We start from the raw sequence: 11032 nt of genomic DNA, 5'->3' as shown, positions 1-11032 counted from the left end.
TTAAAAATTATATGGTATTATTTGCTCATAACTCATTTGTCATTTGCTAAATTGTTAGAAAGAAAATTTTAGCATAATATAACTCAGTTGTCATTTGCTAAATTTATGGGTTTTATTTATATTTTTTTATTAATTAATTATAATATTTTTATTTTATATTTGAAAGATAAATGAATTTTCTTTCAAACAATGTTTTTGTAAATGTATTTTCTTAAAAATAATCAATTTAAATTGTTATTATCATTGAATATAATTATTTTAAACATAATTTGAGTTTTCGTTTACATCAAAACTTATCATATTTTAGGATAATTTTAATTTAAAATGTAATTTTCGTATTTTTCAAACAAATTCTAAAAATATTTTTTTAATATTTTGTTATAATTTTTTAAAAAATATTGAGTTACATTTCAAATAAAAAAAGTAAAGATATTAAAAATATTCTAATTAAAATATGTAAAATTTAATATAGTTTTAAGGAAATGGTCAAAATAAAAAAAATTACACATAAAAAAATCATGATTTTTGTTAACCGGGCGGATCATTATTTATTTGATATCGCACACGAAATTTTTTTTTCTGTATTTACAATTATCTAATTAACTCTATATACTTATTTTTTTATATTTTTTATATGATATCACACATTCGTAAAAAAATAGATAGTTTAAGATGCAAAAAAATATTTACTTAATAAATATAATATTAGCGAATATTACAAATACATCATTTAATAAAATAAATAATTAAAACTGAAAATTCATATCCATCAGGGTCTAGTTGATTTTAAATCAGAAGCCCGTAATAAATTTAAGTCTAACAAAGTTCCTTTATTCCTAATACTTATCATCATTATTTTGACTATTCTTCCTTGGAGCAGTAGCCGATCAATATTAGTTTTAAGTATGTTCTATCTTCCTCTGAGCAGCAACCGTTTAATATTGATTTCCAGTCTGTTGTAGATTCTTTCTCAGAGCAGCATCTAAAAAAATATTGATCACGAGACTGTTCTAGCTCTTTCCATGGAACAACAGACGATCAATGATTATTATGAATTTATTATATAGCATATCCCTTGAAGCAGCAGCTGATCAATATTGATTATGAGTCTGTTCCGGAGCAGGAGCCGATCAATATCATATGCAAAGTTCAAGAGAATATTAAGGATGATCATAAAGCTCTTATTTATCATCATCATCATCATGACTTTGTTTCACTAGAGAAGCAGTCAATCAATGAAGTTCGTCATCATAATCCAGAGATTCCACACCAAGGATAAAAAAAAGAATGATCAAGTGTTTGATCAGTATGCTACTCTCCGCCCCCACAGAAAGCTCTGAACATTAGAAATCTGAGCACAGAATATTTTAGATACACCAAGAAGACACAACCAAAGAACTATGACAACAAAAAACTAAGACATTCTCTGGTTTCAAATTTATTCACTTCACAAGGCTAATAAAAACAAAATGCGTCTGCCGGAAGTCAAACCCAGGTCTATTACTTGGTAGGCAATTATCCTAACCGTTGGACTACAGACACTACATGACTAACAATTACGTTTTCCTTTACATATTATAAGTATCCTAACCGTTGGACTTCAGAACTTTATATCTTACCTTGTCGTTCCATAGCTCTTCAAAACATATCGCCACTTCCACCGTTCCACGTAAAAATTCTCCACCGTAGTCTTTCTTATACCATACCCATTGTCCTGTCACTGTGTCCACAAATCTCTTCACCAATGCCGAAGATTTGCAATCTTGATATATCAGTTGTCAAGCATTTGTGTGTAGACTAAAACCAGCATTGGCTTCTACTTGATGATTATTCTCATGTCTCCTTATCATTTTTGTCCTCGGGAAATTGAAGAGGAGTTCGTGGAGTTTAGTATGCCAATGAAGACAATGATGTGGTGGATCAAGCCAAAAAGGATAAAATGTTTGATTTTGAAGAAAGTTCCTAACAATAGCACGAAGAAATCCGGCTTAGCCGAACGTCTCACCGGGTAAGTCCTATTTCCTTGTTCATTCTGTTAACTCTGAATACAGTATAGAAGAGAATATTGATGAGATCAAAGCAACTTTAGCGCAGTGAAAAAAAAGTCTTGGCTTGCAACAATGCCCTCAAAAGTTTCAAATAAATAAATGGTCGTACTAGTTGGTTTCCATGAAAGACTTCCCTACGATCACCATGAGAAACGGACCATGACTATTACGCCTACATCCGCAAAACGAGCCAAAGGTATACTATATACTTCAACTCTTCATCTCCGAGTAAATAATTGCCATGTAGCAAATAGCGATACGTTAAAAAAAAAATTCAAGAATTTTAGATTTAATCTATGAGATTCGTCAGTCTGTGGTGCTGCCAATGTGCAGTGTATCTTATTGGTTTGGAAACTCACTTAATCTTAACATTGAAGTATCTAGACTGACATACCAATGCCCTTTTGGTTTAACAATGGAGACGCCGACTTTCTTTCATCGCATGCAACTGTTTAGACTATTTTCAATGGTTTGCTCTATTTTTTACTATAAAATAGAATAACTATATAATAAAGTTTATAAGTTGGTTCCAATAGTACCTCTATTTTAAAATAGAAAATAAAGTGATGAACAAACAAAAAACAAATTACTACCATCGGAGCATTTTTGAAAAATAGGGTGAGGTTAGCATTTTTGAAAAATAGTGTGGGATTAGAGATGTTCTTAGATTAAATTTAGCTTTTTTCTTCATATTCCATTGAATAATGAAGCATCGTAAATTTTATTTATTTGTATAGTTTTTCAACAGTCTCGAATTTGTTTATTTTTGGTAGTCTTGATCACCGCAAGAGAAACAATTTTAATAACCTAGATCCTAGAGTAAGATTTGGAAGCGAGAAACAAGACTACTGGAACACAATTATAGACTAAGAGGAAAAAGTTGGGGAGAAATAGAAAAAATCTTAACTACTTTAGTCAAATTAGGTTTTGCAATGTGAATTAGGAACCTGAATCACAAACCAAATGATAAAAAAGCACACCAGAACAAAAGATTCGAAGTAGAAGCAATAAAATTGATGGGTTGTCATTAGATTTTCTTCTAAATCCATAGCTAAGCAAGCCATACCAAAGATTAGCAACAAACACCTACTTTCAAGAGTGATATACCAGTTTCATAAAATACGAATTATAAAGATTAGCTCCAACCTAGAACACAAACAGGTACTAGAATCATTTCACCTAATTACCAATTTTAACGACCAATACTCACAAAATCTCTAGCATAAAACTCATAAAAAGAACATCAATCTCAACAATAACTAACACGAGCTAACATTCAATATAAAAAGCATCAATAAAACTATAGAATATAGCTAAAGAGTCAAAACTCATTATCGAAACTGAAATCAAAAGACACATTCTCATGTCCGAAACATAAATAACATTCGATGAAACAAAATTTAAAACAACGATAAAACCTTACGACAATGTTTCGGTTAATCAACGTTCTGCATAACATCCTCAGCAGTGAACTTGGTCCCCTTGTCCTTATCAGCAGCAGCACGTCCCTTCGCCTTCCTCTCCAAAAGCGACTTCCTGTCCTTATCAAGACGAAGCTTCGTAATCACCACTTTCGACGGCTGAACACCGACGTTCACGGTGGTTCCGTTCACCTTCTCCCTCGTGATCCTCTCGATGTGAATCACCCACTTGCGACGGTACACCTGGACGACCTTTCCTTCACGTCCCTTGTAGGTCCCACGAACGATCTGAACCTCGTCGTCCTTGCGGATGGGCATGGATCTGACGTTGTACTTTTGGCGAAGGTCGGTGGAGAGCGGTGAGCTCATGATGACGCGCCTCTCGCTGGATGAGGCTGTGAAGTGAGCCTTGCGGTTCTTCCTGCGAGAGGAGGTGACTCTTGGGTTGTACTTCATCTTCGCCGCCGGGTTTGGAGAAACTCTCTCTAGGGTTTTTCTCTGTGGACGAGGATGCGGTGGTGAGTGTTAACGGCGAATATATAGTCTGTACACAGTGCTAGGTTTTAGTTGATGTTAGGGCTTTCTTTGCAATGGGCTTGGGCTTGTATGAGACTTCCACTCTTTAGTTCTATAATGGACTTTCTACACTTTGAAACAAGTTGGGGAGTAAAAAACCATAATTGTGCATCTCTCATGTGATAGATAAAATGAACTAGCTAGTTTCATTATATGATTATGCAAGTATATTACACACCACAGTTATAATATTTGTCATTGCTTGAGCTCGATTTGAGGTGTTCTGTGTTCGCCCACTTATAATCAATCATGATTTAATTTATTTTACCAGTCGTGTCATGCAATTTAGAGGAGCAACTTATCTGCTGGAGGAAGAGAGAAACAAAATTTTAGTGATATATACACAGTATAAGTAAAAATCTTTGTTAACTTTTAACAAATAAATCAGAGTTATTCAGAGGAAAATAGATGCTAAGGGATGACAAAGTGAGAATGTGTCAAGAGAACTGGATCTTGTTTAGAAAAACATATCTAATCTATTAAAATTGAAGAACATTTGAGAATTAACCCTTACTTTACAATTATAATTACATCTTCTGCCATTGACATATTTACTAAACAATTTTCAGGTCTTTTCATGTTTATTACCAAGCCCAACTCAGTGGACATTTACGATAAAGTCTCATAGATAGAAAATAAATGATTAATATTTCAAAAATATTTCATTCCTTTTACGATGTTCCTATTTATTCGGCTGGTATCGTGATAAGCAGACTAACATAACAATTATTATATGCTTTAAACCACCTCATAATCTAAGGTTGTGACAAATCTTAATATCTAAGCTTAACAGGTATATTCCTTCCAAGTTCTTGCAAAACACGTTTTCAATAATTTTCAGTTTTAGATTTTAAAAAAAAAAAATCTTCACACGAGCCATCAATATATAGAATAGTCCTTCTATCATACCACAAACAACATAAGTCTTTTTAATGTTACAAATCTAAAAATATAATTGCAACTAACCAAATCAGTTTTTGGTAAGAAATGTGTAAAAAATTATAATAAAAATATCATTATACCTATTTATATATCTTATTAAGAACTACAAATGTTGCTACTAATAAATAATGAAATATTATAAAAAATATATATAAACAAACAAATTATTTCTTTTAGTTAATTCACATTTATTGTTATATATATCTATGTTTCATTGCTAAACCATCGTGATATATATATATATATATATACACGTCTATATTTATGTATATATATATATATGTATATACAATTGAATAAAATAATTCAATTGTTTAAAACAATTAATAAAATTATTGCATATAAAATATAAAATCATATTATACATAATGGGTCTATATTGGTTAGTCGTAAGAAAAATATATACGATCAAACACGTAAGAAAAATATATACGATCAAACATGGAAGAATAATTATGAACTATATAAAAATTAAAAAACACCCGCACAGGCGTGCGGGTCAGAATCTAGTAGTTTCTTCAAACTAGAGACCATAACATATTAACATTTTTTTTTTTTGTAGACCCGGATGGGTTCGGGCCTTCGGCCTTAGTCCCCTAGGCCCGGGGCCGGCCGGCGCTGATACCGATAACATGGCGTAAAGCACCCCTCCCCATGGAAATCGAACTAGGGGTGCAATGGAACCTACTCCAAGCACTAAACCACTAGCCCAACACACCTTGGGTTCATAACATATTAACATGTGAATTTAGTTTCCTCCAAAAGATGGGAATAATCAAACAAGTTTTTCTTGGTAGAGACTGGTTGCCCGAACAAATTCGTATATAAACGGTTCAATGTTATAACCACAAAATTTGTTGGTTAGTAACACAAAACCAATCAAACTTAGATAGGATATTAATGCAATAGTACTATATATACACAAAAGTCTAATTAATGTATTTCAAATTTTAGCGAAAATTTGAATGTAGAACCAAACACATCTGCAGCATGTGGACGTGGTCCCTCTATACGAATGAGAAGGTTATTGAAGAAGAAAAGGGAAAACGCATTTAAAGACTTTCACGTATATTATAACGATCACAATAAAATCATTTATTACCTCTATTACCACATTTATTGCCATTCACTGCAAGTTTTCCTTTCTTTACTTTACTCTCAAAAACCTAACCGGCGATTTCGAATCTTCTCTGAAATCACACAGAACTTTCTTTTTTTCATCTTCTCTCTGGAGAACCAAAGAAAAAAAAAAAAGAATGAAGCGAGGAATAAATTTAGGGTTTGTAAATACGATCTACGAAGAAGAAGACTACGTGGATCACTCCTCCTCTTTCTCTTCTTCTTCATCATCTATATCTCCTTCTCCTCAACCACGTATCAATCTCTCTTCTTCTTCAATGGAGCTTGAATCTAGAGTTCTTAAATGGTAATGTTTCTCCTAACTTTTACCAAAATTTACCGCATTATTTAATATTCTTTTACCGCATTTTAATTTATTTATAGAGTTATTTGTATGCTATGATTATTATTCTATATTTTGTTTTGATATATTTCAGGTCGTTGGTTAATAATTCTAAACCTGATGTGCTGGTACATGTGGGAGGCACAAGGTTCCATCTTCATAAGGTTACGTTTTTCAAACTTTTGTTTGCCAATTTCGGACATTGCCCATTTGTTTGGTTTCATCAAAATCAATTAATATTTCAACGATTTTCATTGGTATGATGCAAACTCATTTTAACCTTTTTAACTACATAGTCTTTTTTTTTATTTAAAATAATAGATTTTAATGTTTTCACTAATATTACAAAACGTGATAAAATTTGATTATAAGTACATTGTTTTCTGTAAATAACAGTTTCATTATTTCTAAATCAAACGTAGTTCAGTGAATTTTAATTTTGAAGTTTATAATAATCTTTCAAAAATATTTTTATAAAACATTTATCTTTTGAAAACTGATAAAATATAGCTATTTTAAAAAACTAAAATAAATTACACATTTAATGTGAATAAGCAAAAAGGTCTGATTTTATTGTATGTCATGTTTTTATCCCATAGGATCATCTGTCAAGGAGGAGTGGCTATTTAAAACGCCACCTAACGAACGTTAACGAATTAACTCTCTCACCGCCGTTAAACATAACGGCTGAAACGTTCACATTAGTAACCGCTTTCTGCTACGGCGCTCACCTTGAACTAACGCCGTTTAACGTCGTTTCGCTGAGAGTCGCTGCTGAGCTCCTTCTGATGACGGGAGCTGGAAGAAACGACGTCAGAGATAATCTGAGGAACTTAACGGAGTCTTATCTCCGACGAGTCGTCTTCGTCAATGCTGACTACATCAAGATCGTTCTCCGTTCATGCCTCACCTTGCTTCCGGAATCGGAAACGAAAGCGTTTTTAGTCGGAAGATGCATCGAAGCTTTGACGGAAGTCAGAGACGGAGAGTGCGTCAACGAGTTTCTCGAGCAAGCCGTTATACTTCCCGCCGGAGATTTCGTCGTCGTTGCCGGCGCCGTGCAGCAAAGGTTCCCGCGCCACGATTTGCTTTACAGAGTCGTTGATGCTTACGTGAAGGTAGGGCTAATTTTGTAAAATCGGTATTTAAATTTTGATTAATGTTACGTGTCGTTTTATAATTGGATATACATTTTACGCAGGAGCATGACGGAGAGATAACGGAGGAAGAGAAGGTTCAGATATGTAATTCGATAGACTGCGACAAACTCTCGCCGCCGTTACTCCTCCACGCCGTCCAAAACCCGAAAATGCCTCTGAGGTTCATCGTACGCGCGATGCTACAAGAGCAGCTCAACACGCGCCACTCGATCATAACTGCAGCCGACGCCGTCGCTACCTCTGCGGGACATCGAAACCGAGAGATCACCCAGGCGGAGAGAGACTCCTCCGTGACGCTCGGGTCGCTTCTCCAGCGAGACACGGCGGCGAGGCAAAACTGCAGGCTAAGAGCTGCGATGGATTCCACAAGCTCGAGGATCAAGAGCTTGGAGAAAGAGCTCGAGGAGATGAAGAAGCTCATATCCAAAGAATCGGAACGGGTGATGGAGTCTAAGTCGAGGAGTGTGATGGACTCTGCTCGGTCCGCGAGTTTCCATTGCGTTCACAGTTCGAGCAACGTAAACAAGATGCAGAGAGGAGAGAGAGGTTCGGTTTCATCACTGAGCACGACTTTCCGGCGAAGAGGAGCCTCTCCGCCGCCGCAGAAAAGTCTCGGTAAAAGACTAATTAAGGGAATAAAGAACGCTTTCTTATCAGCATCATCTAAACAAGAAGCCAAGAAAAATGCAGATGCAGCAGAGGAGATTTATGATGGATTAGAAGATTTCGTCTGGATCAAAGATGATGACAACATCTCTGAAGAACTTCACTCTCATTACGTCAAGAACAAATGATGTCTCTCTATCTCTTGCATTAATAGCTTGTAGCCAAAGTGATTCTATGTTTCTTCTTTTCAAGTGATCAAATTCCCAATGTAGTGGATGGATGGATCTTTTCACGAATTTGCAGATCTCTGTGTTGAAGTTTTGTTTTGCTGCAAATATATGTTTTTGTTAAGTTCATGTGTTACTGTTATATCCCAAGGATGAAAACAGGAAGATGAGAAGAAACCATATAGTTTACCTGCAAAACCAATGCAACGGAAGGTAGCCATTTTTAGCCTCGTACCGCTACTCTTTCTTCTTCTTTCTTGGCTTTAAAATTTTTGCAGCCGCTTCTTTAGTTACCTCTAGTCTGGATGAGGCTCTCTTAGCTGCTTCCATAGCAGCAGATAAAACATCTGAGCCGTCAACAGCTATCGATTTTATTCCTTTCTTAAACTGCAGTAAACCATAGAATAACAAAGAAATTAGATTCATAAGAAGAAAACAGGACGACGGTTGAAGGGAAATGGTGCTTAGTGACCTCTTTAGAGCTCCTATTAATTCCTCTGCCAGGGCGTAAATTAGGCTTCTTTTTGGGGTCCTTCAAGCTCATCTGGTTAAAAGGACAAATCAGTTTCTCGACGGATTAGCGATGATAATAACAAGAATCAAGATTAAGGTCTAGAATTTCAGAGAGGGGCGTGGTGATGACTAACCTACATGATCAAAGACTATGCCAGTTGAACACCACTTAAATAATCGAACTCCACACTCTTTCTCGGTTTCTTCAACCTCGGGAATATTGACAGGATCTTTGACAAAGTCTAACGTGTTCTCCACCATTTCATTCTTCACCTGTTTTCAAGATTAACTCAGTCAGCAACAATAGTCAACTCAATGAAGCCATAATTAACTGTAGCATGAACAAAGAGTAGAAGAGATATACAAAGTAGCACACACAATGAATAACCCACTATACAAATCTCTAATACACAAAAACTCATACCACAGTCTACTTTACGAAGATAATAACACTAACCAATGAAGTCTACTTTATTATAATTGGGGTGAACATAACAATCTTCTCCATCCAAGTAACAAAGTCTGATTGCAATTAAAAGAGCTATGTGATATTGGCTTTCTTCAATATATTAAGTAACCTTGATCTGGGCATGCGTTAGCTTTTTAGGTTTAATTCGAAAATCTCCATCTTCATATAGTTAAGTAGCTGCAGGTTTCGTGACGGAAGCGCCGTAAACGGTGGTGGTGGCTATCGAATTGATGGCCGCTTTCCACTTGGGATCTTCCTCTCCGCTGCTGCAATCAGCCATTCCTTCACCGTCCTCGTGAAAAGTCTCTCTCTCTCCGTCTTGCGGCGAACTTTAAACTCTCCGGCAGAAAAACGTCGTCAAGGGTTTATTAGGGATGGCAATTGGGCTCTCACATCCTGTCCCGTCCCTGTATACGGCGGGACCGTCCCGCGCGGGATGCGGTCCTCAAACTAGCTGCCCAATCTCGTACCGTTAAATGTGTAAGCCTTCACGGGCCGTCCCGCGATACGTCACATTAAAAATATGATACTAGCTGCTTCAAGCTGTTTCTGCTTCTACCTGCACGGATACTAACTCGTAGCTGCCAAATCTGCTTCTACCTGCACAAACAAACTTACCAACATCGAGTCATTACTTCAGCTGAACCACCAAACATAAATGTTATGGTTACGAAATCTATGGTTCAACCAGAGTCTCACCAAACCGTTCAAACCGGTCATCTAGGAGGTACCAGCGACCAAGGTTCAGTTCAAGGCGTATATTTCCACAAAAAGAAGGACTTTCAACATGAAACCAATTTTATTGGATTCTACACTCAAGAAGGAGTCCTTCCCAATTGGAATCGAGCCAAAATATTCACGGACCAAAAAGTTATGAATTTTACAAGTCAGAGGTTTTCCAACCCGTCCATCTGCGAGTACCCGACTTTGGAAAAAGATTCAAGCCCAAGAAAAGAGCGGCCTGAACCAAAGCCCATCATAGGATTCAAGAAGGATCCATCAGCTTTTCAGAAAACCAAATATTAGGAGAAATGGACTCGGAAATCAGAAGTTATGATCAATATTCCAAAACCGGTCAAACCAGTTCTGCACTTACCTCGATTGGAAGCTAACCGGTTCAATCAGCTTCAAACCAGGCATTGGCGACCAGGAGATCATTTCAACCAATCAGGTGGTATTCTAGGCGTCCAGGAGGAGTTCTACAAGTTCATACCATGCACCAGCAACCATTGGATCAGGAGGACCCTCATTTACTCAAACCTGCCTTATTTGGAGCAAACCGACATTAATGTCCAACAGCTCTTTTTCTATCCAGCCATTGACGATATCAGCACCTATCAAGCATCCAAGAAGGTCCCAAGAAAACTCTCTTATCCATTAAAACCGTCCAGGTTCAAGGAAACTCAGATTCTTTACTTGGAGCCAAAATCCCACAAAAGGCTCCAACGGCTAGTTTTTTCAATTTATTGCTTTGTCTTTGATTTATTTCCTTTCTTTTTTTTTAGAACGTTAGGACCTTTGTCTCTGTGCCTTATATAAGCTCCTAGACGTCCATTGTAAAGATCACCCTTAATCACCAAGTTAATAAAAAGTTTATTCAGTTTTTAT

The 11032-nt window shown here is 36.1% G+C and overlaps 2 protein-coding genes and 1 long non-coding RNA gene across 3 annotated transcripts; 1 reads left to right on the top strand and 2 right to left on the bottom strand.

Moving 5' to 3' along the window:
- Positions 1 to 3323: 3323 nt before the first annotated feature.
- Positions 3324 to 4016, bottom strand: LOC106451222 (60S ribosomal protein L26-1). The gene has a single exon (XM_013893117.3). It carries the CDS (start codon positions 3923 to 3925, stop codon positions 3485 to 3487), a length of 441 nt encoding a protein of 146 aa, XP_013748571.2. The 5' UTR covers positions 3926 to 4016; the 3' UTR covers positions 3324 to 3484.
- A 2074-nt stretch (positions 4017 to 6090) lies between these two features.
- On the top strand, positions 6091 to 8571 carry LOC106451221 (BTB/POZ domain-containing protein At3g49900). Its single transcript, XM_013893116.3, has 4 exons — positions 6091 to 6413; positions 6544 to 6613; positions 7049 to 7567; positions 7651 to 8571. The coding sequence occupies exons 1-4, from the start codon at positions 6244 to 6246 to the stop codon at positions 8401 to 8403; spliced, it is 1512 nt and encodes a 503-aa protein (XP_013748570.1). The 5' UTR covers positions 6091 to 6243; the 3' UTR covers positions 8404 to 8571.
- Positions 8193 to 10668, bottom strand: LOC106451223. The gene is made up of 5 exons (XR_001289529.3): positions 9534 to 10668; positions 9090 to 9228; positions 8915 to 8986; positions 8633 to 8829; positions 8193 to 8543 (listed from the first exon to the last, which is right to left on the bottom strand). It is a non-coding gene; the product is annotated as an uncharacterized LOC106451223 (long non-coding RNA).
- Between the last annotated feature and the right edge of the window lie 364 nt (positions 10669 to 11032).

Source organism: Brassica napus, chromosome C8 (assembly GCF_020379485.1).
Source record: "Brassica napus cultivar Da-Ae chromosome C8, Da-Ae, whole genome shotgun sequence".
Lineage (NCBI taxonomy): Eukaryota > Viridiplantae > Streptophyta > Magnoliopsida > Brassicales > Brassicaceae > Brassica > Brassica napus.
Note: the sequence above shows the minus strand (reverse complement) of the source record. Positions and strands in the feature narration are given on the sequence as shown.

What these genes read in the sequence shown, in the direction of transcription:
- LOC106451221 (XM_013893116.3), top strand. Translation starts at nt 6,244, where the DNA reads ATGAAGCGAGGAATAAATTTAGGGTTTGTAAATACGATCTACGAAGAA. An exon ending in CAAGGTTCCATCTTCATAAG is followed by an intron (nt 6,614 to 7,048) that starts GTTACGTTTTTC and finishes TTTATCCCATAG; the next exon opens with GATCATCTGTCAAGGAGGAG. An exon ending in TCGTTGATGCTTACGTGAAG is followed by an intron (nt 7,568 to 7,650) that starts GTAGGGCTAATT and finishes CATTTTACGCAG; the next exon opens with GAGCATGACGGAGAGATAAC.
- LOC106451222 (XM_013893117.3), bottom strand. Translation starts at nt 3,925, where the DNA reads ATGAAGTACAACCCAAGAGTCACCTCCTCTCGCAGGAAGAACCGCAAG.